The sequence below is a fragment of the Crocodylus siamensis genome, chromosome 13 (genome assembly GCF_052110815.1).
Source record: "Crocodylus siamensis isolate JL-2025a chromosome 13, ASM5211081v1, whole genome shotgun sequence".
In the NCBI taxonomy this organism is placed as follows: domain Eukaryota; kingdom Metazoa; phylum Chordata; order Crocodylia; family Crocodylidae; genus Crocodylus; species Crocodylus siamensis.
In genome coordinates, this window is record NC_143407.1 from 27,816,282 (window position 1) to 27,834,245 (window position 17,964).

The 17,964-nt window shown below is 44.7% G+C and overlaps 1 protein-coding gene across 5 annotated transcripts in view; it reads left to right on the forward strand.

The window, feature by feature from the left end:
- GALNT17 (polypeptide N-acetylgalactosaminyltransferase 17) overlaps positions 1 to 17,964 on the forward strand; it is a 339,030-nt gene that overhangs the window by 304,499 nt on the left and 16,567 nt on the right. For 4 of the 5 annotated variants that reach the window (XR_016439053.1, XR_016439051.1, XM_090026684.1 and 1 more), the window contains exons 7-9: positions 3,025 to 3,210; positions 7,304 to 7,441; positions 9,372 to 9,467. Coding sequence is in view for 3 of the 5 variants with exons in the window: in XM_090026684.1 (XP_089882810.1) it covers positions 3,025 to 3,210; positions 7,304 to 7,441; positions 9,372 to 9,467 (420 nt within the window). In the remaining 2 variants the exon portion in view is untranslated. Of the gene's footprint in view, positions 1 to 3,024; positions 3,211 to 7,303; positions 7,456 to 9,371; positions 9,468 to 17,964 lie in introns of all 5 variants that reach the window. The other variant, XM_090026685.1, reaches the window with a different exon arrangement.

Consider the following 17,964-nt stretch of genomic DNA (forward strand, 5'->3'; position numbering starts at 1 on the left):
GATGAAGATTAACTGGAATACAGTCCTTAGCAATGAACTTCTCAGTTGTATGTGCAAAGCTGTCTTAACATTTAAGGCAGGCTGAGAAGCTGCAGGCTCTTAAAGCATCTTGTGGGTGCCTTTAAGCACAGAGCTGTTTTAAACATTTCAGGCATTTCAAACACTTAACAATGCTTCAAGCTCAACACTTAATCACTTTATTTGCCTCTTCAGGCCAATGGAAAAGCTACTTAATTGGAAAGATAGGCTGTCTACTGAGCCATTCCACTTCATGGCCTATATGTCATTTCTTACTGGGGCAAAGAAAATGAAGTCTGGAAGCGTTCACACCAGCACTTATATGAAAACAAGCTTTCAGAATTAATGTTAGTGCTGTTTAAATAAGTTCTCTGTGTAATGCTTCTTGTTGAATTTACTGAAACAAGTATGTGTAATGCTTAGTGAACAAGAAGGGAACCTCAGACTCTTAAATCCTTTTCCCATGTAATTTTGGGCAACTTCAGGGGAACTTCCCATGTATCCAGCTGCTCAGTGGTGAGAATATGGCACTCTGAGTTCTGTCCATGGATGAACATGTATCCACCACAGCTTGGATTCTCCCTGTACCTTAATTTACCCATCTATATAACGAACATAGTATTTGTCCAGCTGCCAGAAGTTTTATAAGACTCATTCTTCTCATTCCGAGGATGAAAGATCATAAAAAGTTGCCAAAATATTTAAATAAATCAAGTTTTAAATAATATTGGATATATTTCTCTCTGCTCTGCTTGTCATCAGCTAGGAACTATTATAAATATCTGGTAGAACTGAGTGCATTTTTTTTTCATTACCCTGACAGCTTCAGTTCTGTTTGGGAAGTGGAAGGGTGATCTTGCCTAGCATAATTGCCTTTTTAAATTAAACTCTTATTGATCTTTCTGGAACTGACTTTCAGTTCTGTATACAATCAATGCACTTCAAATGAAATTTGCAACTTGGTACCCCAGTTTACTACAATAAATATTTATCCAGAAATTTGCTTTGCATTTTTGATTCCAGAAACGTAAAAAATGTTCCATATGAAAAGCTTGCAATTATATAGGCAAAGCCCAAAAATATAATAATCAAGTGCGCAGCTGACTGCTTAATAGAGCTGGAAATTGAATGTTTACTTTGTAAAAATTTTCTACTTCGCAGAAATATTTTCCATTCCAAAGGAGGAGAAAAAGCCAAAGGCTGAAAATCTTCCAGAGAACTGAATTTTCTCAATTTTTTCTTTAAAAAAACCCAAAAATGCATTTGTTGTTTCTGAAGTGAAATAAACTCTTTGGGATCCCTGACTGCCTGCCAGCTCCCAAATTCTAAGGCTGCTAGCTCAGCTGGGGCTTTCAGGCTCGTGTTTCCTATTCAGTTCACTTGGTGGGTGATAGGGAACCAAAAAATGCAGAAGAGAGAGCACCTCCTATGGGGTATTTCTGGAAAATACATGGACTCGTATTGAACTTCTGTGTTTCTACATTGAAAACAGGCATTTGTTTATTCAAATGGGTAGCTGTTAACATGCAGTGTGCTTTGATAACTTTTTTAGCATAGTTTGTTATATTCGGAACAGGTAGTTGTGGCATTAGCAACATGCTGCATATGCTATCGTGGCGCAGATGGCCTGGGCAGCCTCTGTGTGGGCTGAGGGGAGCAGGAGGGACAGGTACCACAGCAGCAGATAGGACAGGAAGCAGAAAGCAAAGCAACAAATTGGGCACAGAGCACAGGGAAAGAAGCAGAAAGCAGAGCAGCAGACTAGGCAGGCAGCACAGGGCTGGGAGCAGAAGGAAGAGCAGTAGATCGAACAGAGGCAGGGAATTGGAGTGGCGGTTGGGGAGAGTGCAAAGCTAAATTGTGGCATGGCTACCTCCACTACATGCACATAATCTTATCTGGTTTAGTCAAGCTTTCAAAAGTCACTCTGGAATCATGGAGCTTTGCATGTGAACACACAGTGCACTCCTCATTTGTGTGCACCTGTTGGGCAAACGGAATTAGCCTTGATTTACAGTAGCACACTGGTGATCAGACTCTGATTCAGCCAGTCTGGCATGGAAAATATGGCTAATTACGCTGGGACATCATACTGAAGGAGGTCAATAAAATTTGGGGAACACAGATGGGATAAAGAGTGGCAGGTCTGGAAGTAATCCCAGAAACTCTAGGTGTTATAATAACTATGCAAAATGGTAATGAGCAACAGACCACAGAATAGGCAGAACTAGGATTATTGGCATGTGTGCTTATGATGATTATCTAGTGCTGAGAGTCTTGGATATGATCCATTTTCAGTTTAAGATAAATAACGAGCATGACAACAAGGAGGGAACGTAAAGGACAGGTATGATTAGACTTGTCTAGGAGAAATGTATACGTGGGTTCTGTGACGCAGCCTTTTCTGTACAAAGTAACGGAGGCCTGAGATGATTGTGATAAAATGTAAACTGTGATTTAAAGGAATTATAAGCAGTTTGTTGAAAAGAATGGCAAGCAAATGTTTTCTAGAGAGAAAAATCTGTTTCTGCAATATGTTTCATTGCAGCATCCTTCTTGCAGATTCAAACCGGACAGACATTTCCAGTAATCCATTTATTTATCCTGTTGGGCAACAGCACCAGGGATGGTATGCTAAAGGCTCAATCCTGCAAATGTTGGAGTGTTGCTACTGACTTAAATTAGCCCTCAGCTTTCTGCCCGCGCAGTGCATTTTCCTGAGGAAGGCAATGCGATTATAGGCAATAGTGAGTACTCTTCTCAGTATTATGTGCAGGATCAGATCGCCAAGTACTCCAGTTTGCCATGGTTTGGACTATTTAGATTGCAGTCCATGAATTAATCCAACTATGTATCCCTCAAAATAACCTTTTTCCTTTTCCACCTCTTTGCTTTTAAGGGGTCATCCATTTTGGTTTCTGGGCACCACAGCTTGGATTCTCATCTTAAAAAAATGAAGTCCCTTTTCACTTCACGCAGTATGTGTCTCATCTTGTTGTGTTTCAGGTGTGGCTGTGTGGCGGCAGCATGGAGGTCCTGCCGTGCTCAAGAGTGGCTCACATTGAACGCAAGAAGAAGCCCTATAACAACAACATTGGTTTCTACACCAAGCGCAATGCCTTGCGTGTTGCAGAGGTGTGGATGGACGATTACAAATCCCACGTTTACATTGCATGGAATTTGCCACTAGAGGTATGGCCTTATATCCACTCACCTTTATTTACCTTTCAAAGATGTCAGATTTGACAGTACTTGGTTTTATATTAGGGAAAAAAAGCCTGAAATATATTGAAACACATCCTCAGCTGGTATAAATCAGCGTGGCTACATTGACTTTGATGGCGAGGGGATGTTCCTGGAGAATGCTGATATTAATGGAAATCTACCAGTTTATATCAGCGGAGGAGCCTGGATTATTCTTTCTAAAGATTAGACATATAGTATAATGTATCTGCCTCACACTTCAGCTTCTATTTATTATGTGTTTATAGCTCTATGTTACCCAACGAATTGAGTCGTTTTGTAAGACCGGCAGACAGCAAATTATTAAATCCTTCTGCACAGTCTGTAAATGAGTCTTTTTAACTGACACTGTTTCCGGTAGTAGATGTACATCACACCCAGTGTTACCCAGGCCCATGTTAACACCTCTCACAGTCGCAACATCATCATCAGTTCTCCGCTGCGTAACCAAAACTTGTTCTGTCGCAAATGTGTTCTGCAAAATCATGATCCTGCTGAAAATGTAGATCCTCAAAAGCTGCATCTCTGCCTTATAGTATTGAGACACTTACTATTTATAGACAGTGACTGTAGGCACCTTCAAAATCCTTAAACAGCCAGGCATAAAAGACAACAGGATGGCAGTACATGAAACAAGGTCCCATGCCAACAGCTGCCGTGTTTGTGTAGCTGGTCTGGACAGAACAATATGTAGAAACACTGTGGTGTTTTCATTTACATCTCCAGGAGAAGAGTTGAACTTTAAGAAGCTATTGGTGAAACTTAGGTACAACCTACCTCACAGCAAAGTGCTGTGGCTTCCCTGTAGAAGCCATAAGCTTCTGCCGACAGATACTGCAAAGCTAAATATGCCACAAAATCCCCAGTCCTGCATGCTGATCAAGAGGAGTGAACCATTGCTTCTGTACAGACTCACTGACTTCAGGAGAACTTTGTTCAGAAATGAGACAAGATTAAAAAATGGGGGACCTAGCTGTCAATACTTAAAGGCTTCCAAGAGCAGCTGTTGATAAACTTTACTAAAGGCCTGGGCATATATTGGTGGTGATAGACTGTTGACTTGTGTGCTCAAGCCCCTTGTGAATAGGGTTGTTGCTACATGCCCTTCTTTTAATTTATTTTTGAGGATACCGCTGTTGATAAACTTTTACAAGCAAAACTCTTGCCTTCTGCTGGAGCTTTTGCCTGTGGGGAACTGGGGAAAAAAACCCCATTTAGGCTTTATAGAGCACTCCCAGAGACGAATTCCATTTAGTGAAACAGCCTGTGGCTCTCTTAAAATGCAGTGCACCTGTAAGATAACACCATCCTTGAGGGGGGATACGCTGTTTGAATGACATAAAAACTGAGCTGCTACTTTCCTCTGAAGAAAGGTTACATCTGCAGAGATTTACTGGCATTTGGGTACCCAGTAACAGCATCTCTGTGCTTCATCAGAGAACAAAAGAAACCTCAGTGTGGCTGATTAGCTACTGACATCCCAAAAGGATTTTTGTTTTGACGTGCTGGGGACTGCACCAGGTCCCCAAGTAGTATTTTGCTGAGAAAACGATGAGCTGAGGCAGATTGCTCTGCTGCATTTACCTGACAAACCGGGGAGAGAGGCCACGTGTTGTGCAGTCTCTTAGAATAACGTGGGCAGCAGGAGAGAGAAGCAACAGGATATTGAGTACTGGTTATTTTCTGGTTTCTCTCAGTAAAGGAGGACTACAGGTGCAGGAGGAGGGACAGTAATCGTGCTTAGCAGGCTCAGACCCTAAGCTTCAAATGAACCTGTGTTTTGAGGAAAGTAGAGTGGTTTGCACTGAAATGAGTTGTTGGAACTCAGAAGATTAATAGGGTCATGATGAAGGCTATGTGGAGTCAACACTCGAAATGGGATTACGGATGAAGATCTGACCTTCGTTTACATGGCTCAGGACTTTAATACAAGCCTCATTAGTTACCCAATGCTGATTTAATTCTAAAGAAGACTCATCTGCATAGACAATATTTTGTCATGGCTAGTACCTAGGTGAAAGGCAGAGTTGATTTGCACCTTGTAGACTTATTTAGGGGTGGCAAACATATGGCCCACAGCTTGGCCAGGGGAAGTGGCCTGCCACAGAATCCAAGATCCTAGTGAACACAGCACTTGGCAGCAGGAGGATGAGCAAAGGCTGAGCACTGGGTTGCCCTTCAGCCGATTTGCCCATCCACACTCCTGCGGCCCTGCCTCCCCAGCTGGCAACCCCCACCTTGTGCCCCTCACTGGAGCCAGGGATGGAGCTGCTGCCATGGCACAGAACATGCAGTGGTGGCAGCTCCAATGTGGGACATGTGGGGCCAGAGTCACTTTTGCCCTGGTCAGAGCCACAGCTGCTGCCACCACCACCTGAATTGAAGCCAGAGCTGCTGCCACCATGTGTGCTCTGAATTGGAGCCAGAGCTGCCACATGCTCCAGATCAGAGTCGGAGCTGCTGCCACCACTGCTGCTGCCCTGTGCTCTGGATCAGAACCAGAGCTGCTGCTGCCACTGCAGCTTCCTCATGCCCCAGTTGGGATCTGACCTGAAAGGAGCCGCATGGTTTGGATCTGACATAGGGCACGAGGTGCGTTTGACACCCCGGGCTAATTAAACACACCTAGGTGTTCATTCCTTTCAGGTATTATTTTTCCATCAGGGACTATTTCAGTCTCAGACTGGTTTTATGGGCTTGCTTAACACAGAATCCTCACTTGATCATGCTGATTTTGGACTGTGCCTCATCTGCCCATGTTGAATCGTATTTATATTCACCTATTGGCTCCCCATAGCCCATTAAAATGCTCTCTTCTTTCAAGCAGGGTGAATAATTCATTAGGAGATCATTACAAGTGTTGTAATGGAAAATTGCTTTCCCAGCTGTATTTAATGAATATTTGGGAAGGCCAGAGCATGAGCTGACAAAGAAAGGAAAAGTAGACACCTGTCTAAAAGAATAAGGATGGTTGTAGCATGCCTTTGTTTTCCTTCTCCTGACTTTTACCTGAAATTATAAGGTAGAATGAAAAATGCAGTGACCTGTTGAGTCATTTCTCCTGGCCACTGCAGGATTATTCCCATTGAGACATAAACTATAGTTTTATCTACTTTTAAATCAGCTTAAGTAGTGGGATTTCCACCATTTCCCTGGAGAAACTATTTCACAGTACAAATAGTTCAGATTATCAGAAGTTTCTTCAGAGGTGCAGCCTAAACTCGTTTCCCCATCATTTTATTGTTTCTGTTAGTTAAACCCCAACATGACACCTTCAATCCTAAATCGCTCTTTGCTTTTTTTTTAATGCCTTTCTAACCACGCTCCTGCTTTTTTGCAAAGTGACACATATTTTGGTCTTGTGCGGTAAACTTTCATGCATTTAGCACCAACGATGGAGTCAGACCTCTGAGTGAGCATAGCACTCAGGCGCTCCCTTCTAACAAGCCTTTCCACCCAAATGAGTACCTATGGCATTGTTCTCTTCTGGAAATCCAGGGCCTTGTTTTGATACCTGAGTGGGATTTAGATCTCTCTTGAAAATATTTTGGGTCCTGAGCCACTCCAAAATTCTGGTGTTTGGGACCGAGCCAAAGTCCATGGGATTATTTCCAGTGACTATAAAGAGCTTTTAGTCTTTGCTTAAAAGTAATGTTCTCCATCTCCCTGCATTTTCTTTCTTGCTCTGCATTTCCTCCCACATGCCTAAATCTGTCAAATACTGACAATTCAAAGAACATTGAAAGCATTGTTTTTTCTCTTGTGATATACACTTCTCCTTCCTGCTTAGTGCGGCAGTGAAAGACTTCCCTTTCTATTAACCTTCTTGGCCAGTGTTTTTTTCGTCTTAGCACTGGAAGTGCATACTTGATTTGGGAAAATGCTATGGCATGATCATTCATCTATGCAGAGTCACTTAGCTTTTAAAAGGCTTCAGACTGTTTAGATGCAATATCAGATGTTCATGAAACACAAACACACACCTTGTTTTTAAAGAATAAATATATAGTTAAGATGCTGAGGTTATATCTTTATTTTTCAGAATCCAGGCATTGACATCGGGGATGTATCTGAGAGAAAAGCTTTAAGGAAAAGCTTAAAGTGTAGGAATTTCCAGTGGTACCTGGACCATGTTTATCCCGAAATGAGAAGATACAACAACACTATTGCATATGGGGAGGTAATTAAGACAAAGTATGTTCTTAAAGGAGATTGATAAGTATTAAGAAGTAAGATATCAATATTTATAGATGCATATTTATGTAACAACATGCTATAATGGGTGTAGTCCAAAATACCCTTAAATTAGAGCTATATGGATTTAAAATATTTTATTTCTTATAGAATTTGTTCTTCATTCCCTGCAATATTTCTATCTTTAGATTTATTGCCAATCCTGAGAAACCCTATATATTCTGTAAAATGTGAATGAGAGTTATTGCAGTATTGCCTCCATTAGATAAGCAGCTGACTGTGTATTTTGTATGATTTTTCCCCTTGTAATCATTTTCCCTTGATCTAACCTTTGCTGATATCGCAGGGGTTTCAACTTATGCATGATCATCATATATATTCCTTATAGGGCTAATTAAGTTTACCCCAAACTCATACTATTGTGTCATGTAAAAAGACTTATTTCAGTCCTTATTGGCTTTGAGACAGCAGTAGGAGCATAAAAAAATAAGTATTTATGATAATTAAATAACAATCTTTTGCAGTAAGTTTCCCATGGAATAGTGACACTCTGGAAGGAGTAATTAAAATATAGCCCAAGGACCCCAGATGGCTATTAATCCTGAGGAAGTGTGTTGCCCTAAGGTTATTTTATGCCTTGACGCTGAAAATGCAGAGTACTATTTCCATTTCAATTGGCCTGGGTGGGAAACAAATGCCTATACATAAGCAAATCTCCTGGCTCAAATATCTCTCAACACTTAATTCACCTGATGATATGAATTGATCAACAGTGGTTTGTTTCTTATAATGTATTGCTAGTTTCCCTTTAAACTTGAAAAAAAAATCACTGGTCCAGTTTCAGTCTTCCTGATCAGACAAAATATTATGTAGTGATGATGAGCGTGTCTCTACTACTGGTTTTCAAGCTTGTATTAAGTTTCCTCAAATGTTTTACTGCTGGCAATAATGTTGCTCAGAGGGAAAGATTTTCTCATTTCATCCCTACTGCCAAAACCTGGGCTATTTGCTTTGAACAGAAGGATTAAGAGTGGGAAACACCAAATGGATGGGCTCTCAGAAGAGGCTAGGATAATTCTGGGACATAGGGCACCTATACATCTGCTGGATGCCTGCTCTGATGCACACATTGGAGCAGACTTGATTAATCAAGCCTTCTGGAGTGTGCTACTTAGCATGCTTCAGCAGCCTCCACAGCACATATATTCAGTGTCCCCATGCTCCAAAATACAGGCAGGCATGCTTTAACTAAAGCTCATCAAACGAACTGTAGTTAAAGTGCCCTGACCACCATTTTGAACTGCAGGAGGCTGAATAAACATGGCGCTGTGGGCTCTTTATTTAGGGCAGCTCCTGAGATCCACTCTAATTAAAACACCCCTTACTCCAGAGCATGTATAAAGATGCTCATAGAGACCAAGGCAGTGTCAATGCTACACTTCCAAAATGAAGACTGTACACTTTGCTCCCGACTGCAGTGTCGGTCAGTACTCTCCATACCATACCTGGACCATGTTCTCAAGATGTCTAACAACACCTCTTCATTGGCCTCTTAGGCTGACGGCTACGTGCATGTGCTCTCCTGTCTGTCTTCTACCTGATAGCATGGAAGGGGTTCCTTGTGCTTTCTTTCCTGATGTCATCTCAGGAATCAGTGCCAGAGCCAAGTGGTAGTAATTGTAATGGTGATTATTGTATAAATAACAGCCACAGCCGTTATTATTAAACTCTCTATTAAAAGAAAACCTGGTAGGCCACACTAACCCCTTTTGTGAATCAATATGCCTGAAGGCACAGTAAAGCATCTTTCCCTCCCCATAACATTAAAGGTCAGAGGCCATGCTGTAAGCGGTCAGCAGCATTCATCTCCCCTAGGGAACAGCTGCATAACTAGGCAATATTTTTCCCCCCCACAGCTTCGTAACAACAAAGCAAAAGATGTATGCCTTGATCAAGGTCCGCAGGAGAATCATACAGCAATACTGTATCCATGCCATGGCTGGGGACCTCAGGTAAGGATTTGCTTTTGTTATACAGAAGTCTATGTAACGATCAATAATTGGCAGAGATTGCTGCAAAGCAGAATAAAGATGTACAGTGTGTGTGCTGACTTAGGCTCGCAAATGATAAGGCTAGTCTTCCTGTTAAGAACAAAGAATAGCTCAGATAAAGAGCTATATTTTTCCAACTACTCTTAAAGCCATTTTCCAGATTAAATTACCATAATCTTGCAAGAGCTGTGAGTAAAAGCTTAATTTAGAAAAAAAGCTTCCAGACTTAGGTAAATAATGCTAAAAGCAAAGAGCCAATCAGCAGAATAGAACATGCACAAGCAAAGCATTTTAAGGCATTTTCTTTTCTTTTTTTTTCCTGTTTATATGCCAGCAGGGTAAAGAGGCATAGACTGGGAAAACAAAACAAATAATGCTTTCTGATGAGATGATAACTAGGATGTTATTTCCACTAGGCAAAGACTTATTGTATGTAACCTTATTGGAGTCTAGGCTTATATTTCTAGGGTTTTTCTTACTTCTCAAAAAATTCAGATCAAATTGAAAGGGTCTGCTACCTCTCATCTTAATCGAGGGGGAGAAAACATGGCTCCATTATACAGTTTAGGCCATTTTGATATAAGGAGCTTGTTTTTGTCAGGATGGTGGCAAGGGGAGTTTGTGAAAACTGCTTTATTTATGTAGATAACTAATTCCTTTATGTAATGTTATTATTCATTGTATTTTAAAAATAAATTAATAATTTTTCTGCACTTGAATACTCCTGGCTTGACAGTCATGGGATTGGAAAGCCTATGTTTAAGAACAGATGGGTTACTGCATAAAATATGCCAGTATATCCACCCTTAGAATAGAGGGGACAGATTCTGCGGTGTACGTCCAGAAACTGTAAGTCTCCAGCGTCTCCTTGGAAAGCCATCCCTGTCATTTCTTTCTCCCGGTCTAGCCTCCCCTTAATCCTGGGATATTCTTTCTGTTCACATCAGAAAGATAGTCACCCCTTCTTCATTCAAGTCCTTCTTCAAAATTCCCTTCTTGCTTGCAGCCTTTTGGAGAAAAAGTTATACAGGCTCCTGTTAGGTCTGGAAGTAGAACCATGATAGGAGGATGCAGGGCTGGGTTTTTTTCTTCTCCATATAGTTTAGCTAAAGAGCCATGAGTGCTATAAGGAAGGACTGACTGATTACTGCAGAGATTCTGAAAGCTTTTTTTTTTTCCCCATGATGTATTCTTCCCTCTTTTTCTGTACTAATATACCTCTGCCATCTTTCAGCTTGGCAATGTCACTGTATGTCCCAGCATCTCCTAGTTGTCTGGTTCACGACAACCACCTAAAAACAAAACACTGCACTGTTCACACAGTTCCCCCCGGAGAGAGGTTGAGATCCAGAAGGACTCATATATGTTGGACAATAGTTATGCTGGAACATGCTTTGAAAGTTATGTATGTGCCTACTGCCTGACTCCATTGAAATCAATGCACTTGGACAGCATAGTGATGAAGGGAGTATATGTAGAAAGGGAAGAAAAGGTGAAATCCATGAAGCTGAAGCTGCATAAACTCCCTGTAATGGGTTCAGGGTTTTTTGCTTCACTCAAACAGTCTTTGACTTCATGCAGCCCTTTATTCCCAGGCACACTTACCCATCAGGAACATCACAAATAACATAGTCCATATAGGGTTCACTCAGATTCCCGAGTCTTTTCCAGCCCCCGAGAAGGTGCCTCTGGCTTCCTGCTGCTCTCTCCTCACTGCTGTCTTCCTTCTCAGGTGGCCTTCAGCTCAGTTCCCTCACGTGGTGCTGCTGCTTCAATCCTGAAGCCCCTGGGTCTCTTCCCAGACCCCAGGAGTCCCTAGCCTGGTGTTGCAGCCACTGGCCAAGCAACCCTCTCCCTCTCTGTCAGATCTGATTTTTACTCCTTTCCCTGGGGGCCTTTTGACTTCTGTAGCCACCTAATTATTTATCTTTCTCAACTGGCCTAGTCCTCCTAGGCAGTCTGTAATCACTCCTGCAGGTGGGCTGTAGCCCTTGCAAGCCTGAAGAGGACTACAGCCTGAGGTTTGCAGCAAGCCTCTGGCAGCCAGTCTGCTACACACCCTCTCCCCCAAGAGGAGAACCCCCTTCAATTCTCTATTCCCTCGCCCCACCTCCCAGGCACTAGGTAGGGCACTCCTGTCCCATCTACATCCTAGTTGCCTTAAGGGCTTATTTCATGGGCTCCATCCTCCCCTGTACCCATGCCCATGCCTCACAGTTTTACTTTGGCCCCAGCTTTGATGGCTTCTGGGCCGCAGCTCCCCCTGTGTGTCTCTTGCCCAGGGCAAAGCTGCACGCAATCTCACTCTGGGCCCCTTGGCCCTACGCTTGCCCCTTCTGGGCTTAGACAGCTACTAGGCTACAGTTCCACTGCACAGGGCAAAGCTGCTCTCAGTCAGCGTCTGGGCCCCCTGGCCCTGGTTTTGCCCAAGCTTGGATGGATACTGGGCCACAGCTCTCCTGCTGCTCCTAGCACAGGACAGAGCTGCTCTCACTCTTAATCTGCCTCCATCCCAGCCCCTCCCATCCCTCCAGGCCTAATATTGCCCTGGGTTTTGGCCTGAGTTTGGACAGCTCCTGAGCCACAGCTCCCCCTGTGTCACAACACCCCTTGTGTATCCGTAGCCCAGGGCCAAGCTGCTCTTGATCTCACTCTGAGCCCCCTGGCTCTGGTTGTGCCCTCTTTGGTTTTGAATGACTAGTGGGCCATGGCCCCCCTGTGCTGCTCCTAGTGCAGGGCAAAGCTGCTTAATTCTGCGTGCCCAGTGGCACTGTGGGATTATGCCTTGACAGCCTCACTCTTCTCTACCTCTGGGCCCCCTTGCAGGCTTTGGCCCAAGTTCCAACAATTTCAGAGCCACAGCTCCCCTGTGCATCCCTTGTTCAGGGCTAAGCTGCTCTCAATCTACTTCTGGTTTAGCCCAGCCCACCCTAGCACCCTTTGGCTCAGGGTAGGACTGCTTCAGCTCCATGTTACCCTCTGGTGCTCTAGGATTGCCCCTCATGGGGTTTCTTCTCTGTGCCCTTCTCTAGGGAGCTGGGATTACCCCACTGGGCTCTATAGGACCCCCACCATCCCTACACTGCCTCCCAAACCACCAGTACCAGCTGTACCCGAAGTCCCCCCTCCCCCGCCCCCCCCCACCCTACTCTGGGTCCAACTTTCCTCTCGGGTTTAAGCCTCTTTCTTGTCTTCTCAGGGTAGTTTAGACATCAGGTGGTTGTTATCCTGTGGGCGCCTGGCACACAGCTCCTTTCCATGCCCCCTGCAGGTCTAGACTGCCTGTTCTGGCACCAGCCCCAGTTAATATGTTTCTCAAACTCCACCCCTCCTGGTCAGGTGCGTCCTTCCTACCCGCTCACAGCGGTTCCTATCAGTGCTTGCTCCAGGGTAGCTCCCAGTGGTCCACTGGAAGTCTTAATTGGGCTTGCCATATGACTACACTCTGGCTGCCCACTCCCTACAGCCTGCTCACCATAGGCATTCCCCCACCACCACCACCTGAGGAACTTTTCCCTTCTTTCTAGGACCACCTTCCATGAGTACACACAATACACAGTCTTTTTGACTTCCCCACAAGCCACCCCTTTGGTCCCTCCTTCTGTGAAGGATAGGGCCCAGTTCCCTATCTCAAGCCAAAGTTCCTGGGACCCCAGAGCAACTGTGTTACTGTCCAGTACTCTCCATAGGGAGCAGTCCTTCAGTCTGTCGTGACCTGCATGGCTCTGCCGCACAACATTTGTCCGTTAAACATTGCCAATGCACTTGTGGCATCCCTGGACAAATGTAACTGTCCCCATACCATGGCTCTTCCTAGCCTTATTTAGCCAGACAACCATGTACTCCATCACCCCTGCCACCTGGAATACCTGCTCTAGCTTCCTCCAGCGTACCCCGACGTTGAAGTTCCTCACAAATACAATGGCCTTCTGGCTGGTGGCTTTCCCTATCTTTCTCAGCTGGCCCAGTTTTCCTACAAACCTGTAATCACTCCCAACTTTTCATAGATTTCATAGATTTCATAGACATTAGGGCTGGAAGGGACCTCGGGAGATCATCGAGTCCAGCCCCCTGCCCAAAGGGGCTGCAACCCTTGCACACCTGGAGAGGGCTGCGGCCTGAGACGTGCAGTCTGATGCACGCCTCTGCCAGCTAGTCTGCTACACCCCCATTGGTAATGGGTTTGCTTTACACACAAAGACAAGCTGCTTACATCAAGCTTTCATCTCAAAAGATAAGTTGCAGAAAGACTCACTACAGCTGCTTAATTCCTGGTCCCAGGTGTTCTCTAAGCCAGTATCTACTCTAATACTCTTGGGTCAATGCAATTCTTATTAGAAGTACGGAGAAGGGGAGCCTCTGAGGGTTAGTCTGCTGTTTCTTTAATCTGTGTTATATGAGGAAACTCAGCACTGCAATTGCATTCATTAAGATCAAAACTGTGAAATATAACACAATAAAGACCATCACATTAAGTGCTCACTAGATATTTGCATAATAAAAAGCTTGCCTGAGGAAATCAATTTCTCACATGAATCAGAAAACAGTGCAGGAGGGGAAAAATGCCCCAGGAGACTGGAAAGTTCCTAAACTTGTTTGGGGTAATTAATTTATTGAGTAGATTTGCAACTTAACCGTCAGTTTTCTCACTGTACAAAAGGCAGTCCCTCTTTAACTGATTCCAGCCATGTTCCAGCCCTATTCTGTAGCTTACTTGGTAGTAGTAAAGAATATAGTTTCAAGTACAAAAATGGCATCACCAGTTCTTCTTTTTTTTTCTCAATCTTTTATTAGACCCAAGGCACCCTTAGATTTTAGGCACCCCTCAGAAAATGCCAGCTCTTCATTTTCACTTGTTTGGCTATAGAAAAATAACAGAGCAATTCTTCTGTTGCACAAAACTCATACCACCACCGATCAGAAGGTTTTTAACACTATAAATTCCTATTTGAAACCTCTGGGTTTATCTTGTGAATTATGTTTGCACACATAACAGTGCTATCATTGCATGGCGCTCTGTGGCATGCTTGAAAGGACCATGAGGCACGCCAGAGTGCCACAGCACCCTGGTTGAGACCCACTGCTCTGGAGGTGTGACAGGGTGACTGAAGCACCCTGCCACAGGAAACACCAAGGGAGAAGCAAAAAGGCCAAACTTACCTCAAGAAACAGGAGAAGGAAACAAGCCGGAACAAGGAAAATGCCACGCTCCAGACAATCTGGGGAGTCAGCTGGGGCCATGGCAGGTCACAGACTGCTGCAGCAAACTCAAACACGGGGGTTCGGACCCAGGAGGGAGAAAAGGGTGCAGCAAAAGAAAAGACAACGCTGGACTGCAAGAGAAGAAACAGCTGGGTCAGATGGGCAGCGAATAGGAGGCTGCCATGGCAGACCCAGCTGGAAAGAGGGGGATTTAAGGGACACCAAGGAAGCGTCCAGGGTCAGAGGAGGATGGAAGCACAGTGAAGAAGAGAGGAAAATGGAGAGCAGACGGGAGGAGAGGACCAACCCCAGAGCCTTAGGGAAGGCTCCAGCCCCTCACCTTACCTGGTGAGATCTGGTGAAGAACTTGATCCAATGGGGAGAGCTGGCTGACCAGAAAATCCAGTACCGGGGGGTGAAGAGAACCGCTCTGGAAACCTGGGGGAGGAAGAAGGTAAGGACAGAATTACTCCCCGGGAGGGTGGGAGGAAGAGACAGTTGGTCCCAGTCCCAGGAGGACAACCGGGGACCAAAAGAGAGAAATAGCTGCCTTGGGACCCATGCAGGGAAGAACAGGGCAAGCAGTCAATTAGCCAAAGACTCAGACAAGGGTCCTTCGAGAGAGAGTGGGAACATCAGCCTCAGAGGCACGTGACAACGTCTGGAACATCAGGTGTGGTGAGGGCAGGGTATGGGGATAGTGGAGCCCTGCAAGAACCGTCAACATACTGAGCTTATGATAGTATCTGTTGTCTCCCAAGAGTGTCTAGACAGATCTCCCATAACATCTAAGGCATGGCAGAAAGCCTTTCCAATGACAAGACACTACCATTTCAATCAGGAGACGACGTGGCTCCGAGAGGTGCGACATCAACCTCTTACAGGAGGCTTATTTAGTTCCCACTGCCATACAACACTTTTTTTGCATCTTTTCATCACAAAGTTCTCCATAAGAAGCAAAAGTGCCATTTGAGTACAAGTTTACAGCTAGAGACTGCAGCCAGCAGCCTGGTTTCAGGTACATTTGATTTGATTGTTTTAATAGAGAAGAGGGACTGATGGGCCATTTGTAGACATGCTCACCATGTTCTAAACTATGTTAACTGATTTGCATTACACAGTTCAAATCAAATTTCAATTCAAATCAAGGGTTAATAGATATTCGAGGTGGGTTGTCCCCTACTTCACAGACCGTAGCCCATGGGCTCAGCCAGAAGTGTCAATTTTGCCCAATCTGGCCACAACGCAGTTTATAGCTGTCACCAAACACAAGTGCATTCAACTGCAGGCTGCAGCCAACTTAAAAAATGGCTGCTTAGGTGAAAATCTGAACCCTCATTGCACAAGGGGTCAGTTGAAGATGTTTCAAAACAGAGCATCTTCTGTAACTTCTGACTGTGCTGCCTGCCAACCTATCGCTGTTTGGAAGGAGGGAAAGAGAGTGGAGGGAGTTTCGTCTGAGGGTTTTTCAGCTCCTGCTGGCCGGTGGAGCTTCAGTTCACCCACCCCACCCTCTAGCGCCAGCTGGGGAACCTGTAGAATGAGCTCCCTCTGCTCCCTTTCCCCACTCCCATTCTCAAAACTTTGCAGCCTCACTTCTGTTTGTTCCAGGATCGTTGAAACGCAGAACGCGTCCTGCAAAGCGTTCAGTTACAGCAGGGAGATGCACTTCTGTCCACACCTCGTGGGCTTGGGCAAGGCTGCTGGCTCAGGAAACTGATACTTAGTTGGGGTGAGGTGGTGTTGGCACATTTGGCTTTGTAAAGGTGTTACTTTGTGCCCGATAGCCTCTTTTGTGTTGCAAAATACTTATCTGCATTCCTAAGGAATGCTTCTGTGAGTTCCTAAGGACTGTTTTTTCCTAAAAGTAACTCTATATCTACATGTCAATTCATACAGTTTAAATTGCCTAATTCGGACTGCCCTAGTGTGCATTGACTTGAATCCTCATTCAATTAGGATTAGTTAATTAGGACTGGAGCCAATTTTAATTCAGACCACAGGCATCCACAGGTATATAGTGATGACTGTAGTTCAGATTAAACCTAGAAAAATGTAACATCTATAAATGGCCAAATTGGCCAGCCCTTGAGATCTGGCTTATCTTGCCTGTCAGGGAATATAGTTCTGCTCAACTATTCCCTCAAAGATGGTGCAGCAGTTAGGATACAAGCCTAGAACACAGGATCTTGGCAAGGGGGTCTTAGCTTGGGCAAGTTAGTTGCCCATTAGGGCTGTGCGAAGCTTCATTCCCTGATTCAATTCGGCGGAGATTTGGCCCAATTTAGTGGCTGAATCTCCAAATCCAAATCGAATCAGAGGACCCTTTAATCTCTCCGAATTGAATCAAACCCCTCCAAATCGATTTGGAGAGATTCGGAAAGATTCAGAGATTCGGACATAGACACAACTTTAAATTTTTTTTCTATTTACCTCAAGATACCAGGAGGTTCATGAATGCTGTGATGCTGGGGCACATGGAGTGTCCTACAGAAGCATGGGGGGCTCCCCAGCGTGCTCAGCAGCAGACCCAGAAGCACTTCCTGTCCACTTCCAGGTCTGCCATGGAGCGCGCAGGGCCCCCCCATATCCCTCCAGCTCGGTGACTGCCTCCTGTGGGGGGGGGCTGTGTCCTCCCCTGTCTCCTGGGGTCCCCCCACAGCCAATAGCCAAGCCAGGAGGGTCTGGGGGGGGCACCCCAGCACGCTCCCCAGCAGACCTGGAAATGGACCGGAAATACTTCTGGATTCGCCACTGAGCATGTGTAAGATGCATATGCAAGATGCAGATAACAGTATTTTGCCACCTCATAGGACTGCTGTGATGACACTGAAGACTGTGACATGTTCAGATACTATGGTACTTGGGCCAGGAAGCACTGATGAAAGTAAATAGGGAATCCTGGTTGTAAAGGACTGAATGAACTCCTGAGGTACTGCCAGGGTCAATTAAGTGCCATTTTCAGCTGGGAAACTTGAAAGCCCAGTTGCCAGAGAAGTCACTCGAGAATCTATTCTCAGTATTTCCTGCCTGTCCTGTATAGGTTTATCAGGGTTAGAATAGCTCCAAAACCGTCTTGACAATAAGCTTCTCACACCCACCAAAGCTGAACTGAAGTGGAGTCTCCTATATCTTGAATAGGATCAGTTAATATACATAGTCAGGACTTGAGGGCAAGATGGATATCCTGCTTTAGTTTATCCTTCCCTGTCTACAAGGAGCAGCCAACTGTGTAACTCACGCTACTAAATATAAC